This window comes from Rhopalosiphum maidis, chromosome 3 (assembly GCF_003676215.2).
Source record: "Rhopalosiphum maidis isolate BTI-1 chromosome 3, ASM367621v3, whole genome shotgun sequence".
NCBI lineage: Eukaryota > Metazoa > Arthropoda > Insecta > Hemiptera > Aphididae > Rhopalosiphum > Rhopalosiphum maidis.
The window spans coordinates 21,611,182-21,624,846 of NC_040879.1; the positions used below are offsets into that span (position 1 = coordinate 21,611,182).

General features: G+C 27.8%; 2 protein-coding genes across 2 annotated transcripts; both read right to left on the reverse strand.

The window, feature by feature from the left end:
• Positions 1 to 770: 770 nt before the first annotated feature.
• Positions 771 to 5,236, reverse strand: LOC113557821 (structural maintenance of chromosomes protein 3 homolog). The gene is made up of 8 exons (XM_026963366.1): positions 5,171 to 5,236; positions 2,719 to 2,794; positions 2,435 to 2,655; positions 1,772 to 2,262; positions 1,575 to 1,712; positions 1,449 to 1,491; positions 1,086 to 1,315; positions 771 to 912 (listed from the first exon to the last, which is right to left on the reverse strand). Exons 1-8 carry the CDS (start codon positions 5,234 to 5,236, stop codon positions 771 to 773), a joined length of 1,407 nt encoding a protein of 468 aa, XP_026819167.1.
• Positions 5,237 to 8,751: 3,515 nt separating this feature from the next.
• LOC113557820 (transcription initiation factor TFIID subunit 9-like) lies at positions 8,752 to 13,278 on the reverse strand. Its single transcript, XM_026963365.1, has 6 exons — positions 13,166 to 13,278; positions 12,874 to 13,066; positions 12,672 to 12,808; positions 9,357 to 9,485; positions 9,185 to 9,293; positions 8,752 to 8,987 (listed from the first exon to the last, which is right to left on the reverse strand). The coding sequence occupies exons 2-6, from the start codon at positions 12,995 to 12,997 to the stop codon at positions 8,854 to 8,856; spliced, it is 633 nt and encodes a 210-aa protein (XP_026819166.1). The 5' UTR covers positions 12,998 to 13,066; positions 13,166 to 13,278; the 3' UTR covers positions 8,752 to 8,853.
• Positions 13,279 to 13,665: the final 387 nt, after the last annotated feature.

Sequence of the window (13,665 nt, forward strand, 5' to 3'; positions counted from 1 at the left end):
TTTTACGAACAGTCGACAATCAATAATAAAAAGTGCTTATCGTACAGCTTTAAGTTAGGTGACCCTTAGAGCCCGTGCCTCCCGCCCCCATTCACCGTATTTTATACTTTTTTTTATTATTGAAAGTATTAGCCTCTTTAAACTCTCTTATTTTTCACGTATGGGCGCACGGTATTATATATCACTAATTTATAATATTTTAACCTAAGCCCTGTGTACGCTAATTTGAATTTTTAGTTTGTGTCCCCCTCCCCCATGAGACATTTCTAAATACGCCCCTGCTTGTATTATATTTTCAAGGTTTTTAATGACAAACAAAAATGTCACTACATATAAATGTGAATAAAAACAAATCAAAAAAGTTTATAATATCTTTAAAAAGCTCAAAAAGATCCAGAATATTTAAAAATTGTGTTGCTACCTGTAAAATAAAAAAATAAATATTTAATTTAAACTTTGAGTGCAACAAACTGGTTTTCTTAAAAATTCTAATTTTCTATGATTTATTATTATTTTGATAAACGCTCCAAATTGTTTTAATTGCCTAAAGTACAAACTAGAAACATTTTTCAAACATAAACTACCCTATTGATCATTTTTATTTATCCTAAAAGTGATTTTAGACAAAAAAATATGCACACGTCATCATTTTAAAATTGTAATACCAAAACATAAATAATAGTATGATCTCACGGTTGTTAATGACATTAACACATTGTGTTGAGCAACCCTGATGGTTAATGCCGCGTTTTGTTTTTCATACCTATCGCTCAATCTGTCTCCGTACCCGTAAATTGTTCATTATCACTATTATGAATATTTGTTTTTCTCATCAAGTTGATTATTTCTGTCATTTGTTCAATGGTCGATTGTTTCATCTCAACAATTCTTTCTTTTTCAGATATTTGTTCGCTGTTGGCACAAACGTAGGAACACTTATCAAATTATGTTTGGACACAACTGAAGCAAACATAATATTCATGATATGGCTCATACATAAATAGTACGCGAACACAGTCAATTAATTACGTTAAATTTAAATGAAATTACAAAATTACAATAATAATTCACCATCTGTGTCTCACCATTTTTCTGAAATTATTTTGTTGTACGTTTCTGTTAGTTGTAAGTTTTTAACACTTAATTGTTGGATTTCTTTATTAAGATTCTCAATTTTTGATTCAAATTCTTCTCGAACAAATGTATTAATCCAACAACCAGCCCTGGTTTCCCACGCTTGTATTACTTTTTTCAACTCGATACTGTCATTTTTTAAACGATCGATAATAATAGCATAATCCTGGTTTTCAAGTGTCTGTAAATCAGATAAAATTATATTAAAATTATATACACAATCCGTTAACAAAACATATATTTCAATTTAAAGAATTAAATGAATAATTGTAAATTTGTAATGCAAATGTTTAATAAATATTTTTTACTCATACCAAACGTTTGACCATCGATTCGAGTTCCAAAATTATTTCTTCCCTAAAATGAACATATATACATTTAACTTATTAATTTATCAATGCTATAATATACTGATACACTGTAAAAATAATTATTCTCACTTGAGTCTTATTTGTTTTTGCTGTTTAATGTTTAAGTCAGATTGATCACTTAATAGCATGGAACGTTGCACAAATTCGGACCTCTTTTGTCCGACATCGGATCTCAATTCAAGCAATTTCTGATTAGTTTTAGTATATCTATAAAAACGAGCGTAAATTACTAAAATATGATATTACTTAGTTACTCAATATTTTACTTATTATTAAGTCCAATTATTTCCTCTTGAAACAAATCTCTTTCCCTCGAAACCTCGACAAAATTATTTTTTAACTTGTTCCTCTCGTTGAACAAATTTTCAATTCTCATGGTTTTTTCAGAGTTTATCTTTTCTAAATCATCTACTTTCTTATTTAAAAACTCTATTTTTGAATTTAATGTTGAGTTTTGTTCCGATATAGCTAAAAGGTCTTCAATTTTTACATCTAAATCGCGTTTTGTATTTTTCAATTCCAAATTCAACAATGATTTTTCACTGGTCAGATTTTTTAAACTTATCTCTGATTGTTCTAAGCTAGTTTCTAATTGTTCTAAACTAATTCCACATGTTTGAATTTCTTTATCATCTTTATTTTTATTCAACTGCTCTTGAAGAGATTCTACAATTTGTTTACTCTTTTCCAATTCAATTGTTACGTCCTTGTATCGATCTTCTAATTCTTTAAATAATGTCTGATAGCTTTTTTTTGTCTTTAAAATAAAAATAAAATACTTGAGCATATATTGCCCGAATAAAATTAATACGTAGATATTAAATAACATGACGTTTCTTAAACGTTATATTACTAAGAATTAACATATTTTATACCAACGCATTGCTAACTGTCTGGAAAACAATGTAGGATATAATATACATACTTACCAAATTGTCAGATCTGTCGATCAAATGTTTTCTAAGTTCACTTTGGGATGAACGCGGAATGGATGATGTTGTCGGATGATTGGTTCTCCGAATTTTATCACATTTATTGCTCATTAACGAATTTTGTGACATGGTACAAATATAACTTTTTTCTTCTGTATAAGTATTTTTTTTCTTTGTTAATATTTTAATTGTGGGCCTGATCGGGGTAGATACCTGTTCTAAGATTACAGTTAATTTATAATTCAATTTTAAATCGTCAATACCTAATTATAAGTACTCACTTTTAACCGATGAAATGGGCCTTTTAGATTTATTTTTAATGAGGCGATCAGGCACCATGATATTGTTAAATTTTGGCTTTGCAAATGTTGTCAAAATAAATGTTAATTATATTTTAATAAAATTATGCATTAACTCAATACAAAACTCAACATATAATTATAATGTACCAAAAAAATATTAATTTTTAAATTGTTATAATAATCTACCATGGAGATATAATATTCAGTATAGTTTTCTTGGTACTTTATAATAAGTAACTATAATAACAACATTTTTCCAACTTTTTATAGTGGACTTTAAAATAAATGCATTTTTTTAAAAATATTATATATTATCATATTTTATAATTGACATGAATTCTGTGGAATTGAATTTAGAAAGAGTTATTGAAATATTATATTATTGTTAAGTTATCACCCTGTAGATTGTATTCAATAAGTATAACTTTATATAATCTATATAGTAGTTATAAATTTATAAAACAAATAAAAATGCTGAGATGACTCATTATAATGGCAATTCATAATATATATAGCTATAGTATTATCATGCATGAATAATATATTTATAGTGTACAGAAAATGTACAAATAATTCATTATTATGGAAAAAGAATTTATAAAACTTAACAAATTTAATGTCAATAAGAATTGGGAAAAATAGAAATTCTAAATAAAAGTGATAATGAATACAGCCGATATATTGGACGTTCTATTTGAAAAATTGATAAAAAATGTATGAAATCAATTATAAAAACTATGAAGATGATGCAAGAATAATATATGGTGTTAATTTTTTAATATTTAAAAAAGCGTATAACAAGGCACAAAAGTATATACTCACCTTGGAGGTTGACAACCACTATAATACATAATGCATTTTACATGAATATTGGTTAATTTATCATCTCAAATTCATAATGGAGGGAACAAGGCAAACTCGAGGATATGAATTTTCTGTGACAATGCAGGAGACAGTGCATTTTTATTAAATTGCATTGCAAGAGTGATTGTTGGAGTGATTGTGATCTGGAATATAAAAATATTGAAATCAAAGCCATATTGGATAAATTTGGAAAAAGCATTCGATGAGTGTAATATAGACCTCAAAAAAATGACAAAGTGAAAAGTTTAATGTGGACAAATTATAGAAACGGTTAAAACTAATTTATACAGTAAAAATTTGTCCAAAACACGTAAGGGCAGAAGCATTGAGTAGGTACAATAGCATACACAATAAATCGTACAGATAACACAGGCCAAAAATGAAAAATAACTTACGAATTATGGTTCAATTAAACACCAGATAAATTATCTAAAAATATTTGGTACCGGAGACTATACTATATACACACAGACCAAAGAAAAAACGAAAAAATTGGATAAAAGAAAGAAAAAGTATTTTTGTAGGATACTTGGACTAAAGAATATCGTATATGCTTTGATGGAAGAAAAATTTCTACAGTAGAAGTTACAGTAGTAATAATCATAAACGAATTAGAAGAAAAAGGGACCAATTCGAAAACTATAGCTGAAAACGAGAAAGACAGCAATGACGAAAAAAACTAAACGAAAATAAACAGATGTTAGTGGAAGTAGAAGAGCAAAAATATATGATACCTACTTATACTCACGGACAGAGAAAAACTCAACAAATCTAATAGGTATAAAATAAAAAAATAAAAACTTTTCAGTATACTATAAAGCTATGATAATTGATAAGTAACAATCTAAATGGTTAATATAAACCAATAAATAAAATAATAGGTGAATATACAAATCCCAAGTTCAAAACTACTAGAGAAATAGATTGATTTAAAGCAATAATAAAATAATTTAAAACTTGGAATAACAAAAAAAAATACATTATACAACGTAAAAAAATATACATTTACAACGACCACATTAACCGGTTAATATTTTACTAATGACTATTAGTGTTTTATAGATATGGCGAAGATATGATGAGGATCAGTGCGTAGGAGAACGGAGCTCCCCTCCAATTTTTTTTTTTTGCGTACCCCAGCTTTATTTTTTTACAGGAACGGAGCAATTAATAATAGTTTATTAATTTATTATTATTATCACTTCTAAGGTCCTACTAATAAACTACAACGGAACAGTTACACAACTCTACAGTAACCTAAGCTTTTAAAATTCAATATTACTGGCCACAATCGGAATAACTGTACATCATACAGAATACAGAAACGTATTGTTTATTATTCGACAATAGTCTGAATGGAGCATATTATTTGAAATTGACAATCGATATGATTGATTAGACCCAGAGTGTATTTTTTTGTCATGATATTTGACTCTTGTAACCAAACCGTTACGTAAAGTGCATTATGACTGGTAAACGGATCACTGAAAAACGAATGGCGGTAAAACAACTATCAAAGCGAAACGTCACACTGAGAAGACGCGATTCCGTCTCGAGCGGTCTGAACGATAACGGGATGCAAGTCGCTGGCAGGTCGACTAGTGGCGTTAGCGGTGTAGTGACAATGAGACATGGTCACCGGACGCGCGTTGGCCGTCGATCGAAGAGTCGCCGGAGACATACCCGGTCGCGGTCTCGTCGCCGACGCATGAGGAGACGTGGCGTCGACGGTACCGCCGAGACCAGTGAAGACGACGACGACGACGACGACGACAACGACAACGACGACTCGTCAACGGTCGACGCGTCGTCCCGGCGGAGACGGGGGAGTAGACGCCGGAGGAGACGGTATGGAGGCCGACGACGCCGTCGTCAGTATCTGTCCAGTAGCGAAGATGGTGACGATACAGATTACACCGACGAAGAAACCACCGAAGACGCTTCATCGTCCAGCGGCGGTGGCGCCGTCGGCAGTGCCCTCACAATGGCAGCCAGCAATTGCCGGAATCCTTGTAGCAGCACCCGAAAGAGGAGGAGGAGGAGAAGGAGGTCCTCGAGTAGGCGGTCTGTGGGGTGTACGAGGAGAAGGAGAAGGTCCTCGAGCAGGCGGTCTGTGGGGTGTACGAGGAGAAGGAGAAGGTCCAGACAGTCTACAGGGTGCAAGAGGAGGAAAAGAAAAAGTAGTGGTTGCTGTAGTGTTTTCTCGCTCCGAGAGTCCACCGTCTGTGAAACATCGAACGACTTGCTACCAGAGACCAGTGGAACCAACAATAGGATCACTGATCCTGATATGGTCGCCATGACTCGGCGGGATTCCCGGAGATCGCGCTCGGCGTCATGTATGAGCTCCTTTTAAACAGAGAGCAACGCCTCGTCGTTTTTATATCGTCCAGACGAAATCTGTGTATTTTATTTCGAAGTCTGCTTAAATAAATAAAATCAGTAACATGACAGCATCGTGTGTGCCTTAAATAAATATGTAAATAAATAACCTAATAAATAGGTATGATTAGTTTATTTGGGGAGTGAAAAATCTTAAATTTCATAAGCCCCTGGGTACATATTTTTGACTTGATATGTCAACGCTTCGCTCTGAATATTTAGTTATCAATTAATATGCCAATGAGTAATGGATTAACCTAATTGCGATTATTATCTGATATGATCAACAGATGTATTATTGAGCCGTTGTGCAGTGATGAAATTGAATGTATATTAATTTTTATATATTTATAATATTTTTCTTCGTCTATATTCTGTACTCTGCGATAGAATTAGGATCCAGATTCGTTACATTGACCCGTATTTACAACTATAAAAGAATAATTTATTTATTTATATTTATATATATATATATATATATACATGGTGTAACAGATAGACTTGACCAAAAAAAAAAAATTATGCTACTTAAACGTATGACAAAAATTGTTAATATTATATGATGAGTAAATAATTTAAGAAATATACTCATGTCTCAAAAATCATAATTTAAAAACATTTATTACGTTCCAAATTAATTTAATCAAAATAAATTGATCTTTTAAAAATATTCTAAAAAATAAACTACCTTAGATAAATTTTTTACCACCAAAATTGTTCTTATAATCAGATTCACAAATTTTTAATCTCATTTAAATTTAAATTATACATATAGTACTAGGGTCTCTTAATGATAAATAAAAAAAAGGTTGGGAAAGTGGGTATCGCTCTGATGTATAGTAGAGATGGAGAGTAGGTCACTATAATGGATGTGTTAAATTTGAATGCAATGACAGGTATCATTGTATACGAAAAATGATTCTGAACGGAGTTGATTTGTCAGTCTAAGACAATTAGTAGCAGTGTTGGACTGGCTCGAAAAGGCCCAGTCTGCGATTTGGAAAAAAAGACACCCAACAGACATAGGTTAAGTTCTTAATTGATCTTAATTTAGTATTAAAGTATTAACTTTGGAAAATATACTAATATATATATTAGGGTGGTCTTTATTTATAGAGGTAAGAAAAAAATATTTATTATTTTAATGTAGGACCCCTCACTTTTTTCATTGTGATAAGAAAATAATTTTAGTTAATTTTGGTCGGACTACTCACTATGACTACTCATATCGGTTGTCAATTTCAAATAATATGCTCAATTATTCAGAATATTGTCGACTAATAAACAATACGTTTCTGTATTCTGTATGATTTACAGTTATTCCGATTGTAGCCAGTAATATTGAATTTTAAAAGCTTAGGTTACTGTAGTATTGTGTAACTGTTCCGTTGTAGTTTAGATCGTTTACTATTTTTTTCTAAAAAAATTATACATATTTAATAAGGTCACATTAAGTTAAAAGTCACTCTGCTGTATAATTGAGGTCCAGTGTACCTTATCTCATTGAATAGTTGAAACTGTAATAATTTAGATTATAATCCAATGATTAATTGTTGCCCGAGCCGGTTTTCTCGAATTTTTCTGGAGCACGGGCATAAGCCACTTTTAGGTCTACACTTATAAAAAAAATAAAAATCCTGACGTTCCTCGGTCGCGTATTAACAAATCTTTTATAGTCAGGACCGTAGGTACATAAAAATGCGAATTTCATAGGTTCATTTTAATTTCGTGCCAACATATTTTCACAATTCTCTTGAATAAGTAATTTGGTAATAATTTATAAAAGTTAATTGTGACGCAGTGGTCTTATTCTCGATTCATGCGAATAATGCTCGAGAATAACTACTTTTTATATAATACCTAATATTGTATCTTCGTATTATCGTATATAAATTAGTTATTAGTTTTTTGTGCTATAGCAAATTAATTATAATATTTTAAATTAATATAACATTTTGATTTAAAGTCAAGATACTCATCAATTTTATATTTTTTTGTTATTTTAATATGAATAGACAACAGGTAATTAGTCGGTATATATATATTATATTATTTATGTATTATACATTATAATATATTAAGTATGAATAGTATGATCTCATGAAGAAACATAAATGTAATATACTAAACTTTAAATTTAATGAGAATGTTTTATTTAGCTTGATATAAATAAATATTTCCCATGTGTCTATTATATATTTCAAAATGTTATTTTATAATACTTGATATCAAGTTTATAATAAATATAAAAACAAAATTTTATTGTAGTATTTTTCATAATTTTCCAAAGAATATTATAAAACTATGAAAATAGTATGTAATTATTATTGTAATAAGTTCAAATTATAACCATATCTTTTTTTAAAACAAATTTCATGAAATTACATGTATTGTAGAAAAACTAAAATACTTTTAAAATGTAATCAAATACCCAATTCATTGTTTTTTATTTCTCATAAATTTTCTTTTCTAATGATAAATATTACTTTTGAAATTGTTCACATATTTTCTAACATGTTTGGATTGTTTTGTTTGTAACAGAAAATTACTTATTCTGTAAAAAATTGTGTTAGGAAATATTAAAATAAGACGTTAGAAATACTTAAATTAGGAATTACAAAAACATACTTTTATTGACCAATAAATATTGATTAGTTTTAAAGGATTTACAGTTGAATTTAGAAAGAATTCACTTTATGAAATATAACTACATGGATTATACAATTGTATACAAAACAAACTGTAGCTGTGTTTTTTTTCTTTTTTTCTTTATGAATTATAATAAATATTAAATTAAGTAGTATAGATTAAATTATTAATTTAAAGTTTAAATCCAATAAAAACATTGTTTTGCTATAATATATATGTTTAAAATAATAATCCATTGGGGTCGCATAATAAAGAATCCAAATTGAAATCACCATCACTATCTTGATTGTTCTGCTGACTTCCAATAATCTCGTCAATGTCGATATCAGTTAAATCATCCAAACTTAGATCAGCTACAAATAACAGTTATTATTAATATTTAAATGCTGAGAAATAAAACAAAATGTATATTATAGGCATATTATAAATGTTTAAGTGTGTCAATGGACTTAAACAAAATATTTAATAGTTGATTTAAATTTTATGCAAAATGTTTTCAAATTACACTTAAATTAGGCATACTAAAATTAAATTCAATATATTTAATTACATTGTGTGGTAGTCTTAGCATTACTGATAGCTTCCGTTTGTCTAGTTGCATTTAACATTTCAGCAGCTGTTATTTTGGTGCTTTTCTTCATAACCTTTCTTCCGGTATTCTTTAAAAATAAAACATAAAAAGAATTAACCAAAACACTTAATAAAATAATGTGTACTATTACCAAATCAGTTCTGAGTCTATAATTTGTTTGTAAGAAATTTGAACTACCTTGAGGAATTCTCAATCCACTAGCAGGTTTTATTGCAGGCAATGGTTTTTTGTTTATTTCATTACTTGCTTTAATAAGTTCCTATAAATTGTATAACAGTTTAAAATACATTTTTATTTATACTTAATATTTTAACCCAGTAGATCTCAACTTTTTTGAGAATGTACTACATATAAACTACCAATAATGCATATACAATGTTTTTACCAGAGTTGAGCTAAGGACAAACATAATTTCACTACAATACCAATGATGATTAGCATAGCACTGGATATAAAAAATATCTAAAAATGTCTATTTTAAAACTTAAAAGTCATAGTTGTAAATAAAAAAATTAAGAAATATAAAACATTTTTTGGTAAAAATAATAAATCTATAGTCTTATAATGAATGTATATAATAATATCTACTATGAGAATCTCGAATATCAAATTAATCTTTTAGTTAAATTTAATGTTTTTTTTTTCATTTACAAAAATAACTCTATTGAATCTAGGTATGATTTTTAAATACTAAAACATTTTCAACAAATATAATGTAAAATAATATATAATAATAATAATAACAAAATATAATTAAATATTTATAATTGCAATATATTATGTAATACATAACATATATAGAGTTAATAATATCTATAATTACATGCAATTTTAAATATAATGAAACTTTTCATAATATGACAAATGAAAAATCTATCTATTTAAATGTTATAAATTAATAAATATTAACATATGTCTAGTAAAAACAAAAGATAAAACTATATTTCTTGTCTAAATAAAATTAAGTTTTCATTACATAATTACCCAAAATAGACTATTTAAAAAAATTAGTCATTACTCATTAATAGTTATCAAAATGTGTACTACTTTTAAACTAAGTAATAGTTTTCAGAAAATCAGATAAAATATTTCAATTTCATAAATAAACTATTTATAAATATAATACATTTAAAAGCTTACTGCCTTACAAATTACATACTTAATAATACTCATTTTTACATTGATTAATTTAAAATAAATGTATACTTCAAGTTTATACCTGGTTAATTGGTTAAGTTATTTCACGATATCTAAAATATGAAATAAATATTTGATATATTTTTTTAGTAAATATGTATTAAAATAGAAAAAGGACCTGATATTTTCTTTTGTTTTTTTATATTAAATTATAATTGAATAACTTTTGATTGACATATTTGCTTAGTATAGAATACAATAGTTTTCATATTAAAATTTTTGTTTAGTATTGAATTTTATAGTAATGTTCCAATTAACAATTGTATAACTGTTGGTTTAACAAATGACTATGAATTTTTTTTTTCAATTGTTATATTTTTATTTTGACTGAATTAAATATTTTTCAAATAACATTAGTATGATTAATTTTTGGATCTTCATTAAAGCTTGTATGTTTAATGTGAATAAATCAACCTTATTGGATGATTTTAAGTATAACTTATTAACAAGTAACAAGACCATCTCATAAGTCATCATTTAAAGTACATGGTACTCACAAGTGTTGTCTTCGTCTTACAAATATAAAACTTTTTTAAGTTTTAATATTAATCATAGATAAATCTCATTTTAGAAGAAAATATCAATAAATTTGGTGCTCTAGATAATATTCTTATCTTTAAGTCTTTTAATAGATTAATTGATTCTAATATTACATTTAACAGTATAAAATAGATTTGGCTGAACACGAATTTGCTTGGATGTACACGAGTAAGATGGAGACAATAAATGTGGGTACAATGTTCTTTTAAGAAGAAAAAGAGCTGTAGCAATCTAAATAGTTGATGAATAGAAAATGAAAAATATACTTTTTTATTGTCTTATCAATATAACTATTGCTAGGACATTTATCGTCATAGATTTTCAAAAAAAAAAAGAATTTAAATTATTTGAAAATAATATGCAATCTCCATTTTTTAATAGCTAGTTATGAAAATATATGATCGAGCAAATATCTTTCCACAAACTTGGAAATACACGTACCCATAGCTAAAAATTACAATAGCACAATTTGTTTAACAAAATTAATTTAGTTTTAGATTAAAAAAAAATAATTAGAATTTTTTTAAGAGTGAACTTATAAAATAAAGAACTGGTAGAAAATCTCCATGTCACTGGCTGGAACCTTAATTTAAATTGAATAAAATTAAAGAAAAGTAAAAAAACTTAGAATTCAATAAAGGCTAAAGTAATATATTTAAACTTTTGAATTTACTGACATAATAGAAATTAATTATTATAAATTATTTTTTTATGGTGCTAGTGGAACAATTTACTAATTACAAATAGTTAAATCATTAAAATATTTAATTATTGACAGTTAACAAGAACCTAAGAGTATAACAATATTAATTATGAAACTTATGAATATTTACTATCGATAAAAATGTTTGTTGGACAACAGATTTCACTTACTTAAGAAAATAAAAGTATACAAATAATTAATTATTATATTTATTATCATTATATTTATTTAAACAGTAAAAAATTTAACATTTTATAACTGCTTATTATAAATTCAAGAAATTTTACAGCAAAAGCTATGGGCGACCAGCATGGAACAGGCGCCAAGCTGAAAATTATTTTTATTTAATTTATCTTTAAATTATTATTAACAATCTACACAATTTTAAATATTCATTATCTAATGTCGTTGTAATTGAAGATACATCAACTATTGTCTCATATTTGTATAATAAATTAGTTTTAATAATAATTATAGTTATAAGTATCAAATTTAAAATTACAATTATTTATATTTTATTGTATTTTTTTACATAATGCGGCAATTTTATAAGTTAATAACCTTATTACAATATTTTTTGAACAGATAATAAAGTTTAGTTATAATATAAAAATACATACTTACTAATTTTATTTAAAACTTAATTTTATTACTACTTAAACTAGTTGGGAGGGGGGGGGACGTTAAGGGCTCCAAAACAGGTGCCAATACTTCTAGCGCCGGCCCTGACCTAGCCGTATATTATATTTAATTGGTTAGACATTTGTCGGGTATGTTGCTAGCAGAAATAATTTTTAAATGGAGCGAATAATCACCAGAAACAGCCACATTAATATAATGTAAACATAAACATAACCATATGTATAAACATATGATCATCAGAATATAGTGTGAATAAGCTGATAGTAATCTTCAATAATGCTACTTAAGTTCATACGTACGGGAACGCAATCATCGATTTCAAAATAATTAAAAACTTTAAAATTAATAAAAATACTACATTACTTCACGTGGAGGAGATTTAAGAAATACACCATCTTGAACCAATTGAACTGCTGTTTTAACATCATCGGCATCAACTTCATCCTTATTAGCGAATGTTGAACAAGCCTTGGCTTCTTCCAAAATGAGTGTAGTGTATCCTAGTAAACAAAATAATAAAGCATTGTAGAAGAACAAACCAATAGTTTTATTTCACTGTAGGTACTGTAATTAAATTCCAGCAAGTGGTTTAAGACTTGTTGTTCATAATCACGTATTCCTAAATCATTCATGATTGACATAATGATTTGGGTATCTTTGGGCATGGGTTTTCCTTGCGAAGACGACATTTCACCAAGTCAAACTGGAATAGGTATCTCTTGGCTTTACTATTCACTCACTCTTGTGAAATGAAGAATCTGAAAATCAATTGTTAGAAAAAAAAAGACAAACTATTGATCATTGAAAATAACGATGTATAACCTACTAGAAGAAAAACAATTAAAACATGTACTCACAAAGTTACGACGAAAACAAGCGTAAAACCGAAAAAATACAAAAGAAACGAAATCAACAGCAGTTAAACACGACGACGAACGATTAAAGCGTGCTTAACTGTTTAACAACATTAACAAATCATTACTCGTATTTGATCATGGACAAAAGTAAATATGATAACAAAATGTTAAAACAGGGGTTCGCATAGTGTAGTTACGATTAGTCGAATGCGACGCGCATGACTCTCGATAGCGTCGAAGTATTTCTCTCGCATGGCCGCCACCCTTCGGACCGGCTCGTCAATAACTTGTTACACGGTTTTCACTATTTAGTATTTGCACCACACCACGACTGTGTTGCGTTGAATGCTGATAGCGTTGATAATACAATATTATTATTATTACTATCATCGCAAATATCGTCATCATTACTTTTTGCTATCGATCATTTGCATTGTATTTTATTTTGTTTTATTATTTTAATAGAATTAAATTATTAACACGGCAGCTAATGTCGATAA

Excerpts from the sequence above, each read along its gene's own strand:
- LOC113557821 (XM_026963366.1), bottom strand. The coding sequence starts at position 5,236 with ATGTCTCATTGTCACTACACCGCTAACGCCACTAGTCGACCTGCCAGC. Across the intron at positions 2,263-2,434 it reads TCGACAGATCTGACAATTTG|ACAAAAAAAAGCTATCAGAC; the intron begins GTAAGTATGTAT and ends TTTATTTTAAAG. Across the intron at positions 1,713-1,771 it reads ATAATTGGACTTAATAATAA|ATATACTAAAACTAATCAGA; the intron begins GTAAAATATTGA and ends TCGTTTTTATAG.
- LOC113557820 (XM_026963365.1), bottom strand. The coding sequence starts at position 12,997 with ATGTCGTCTTCGCAAGGAAAACCCATGCCCAAAGATACCCAAATCATT. Across the intron at positions 12,809-12,873 it reads CTTGCTGGAATTTAATTACA|GATACACTACACTCATTTTG; the intron begins GTACCTACAGTG and ends TTTGTTTACTAG. Across the intron at positions 8,988-9,184 it reads TGCTAAGACTACCACACAAT|CTGATCTAAGTTTGGATGAT; the intron begins GTAATTAAATAT and ends TGTTATTTGTAG.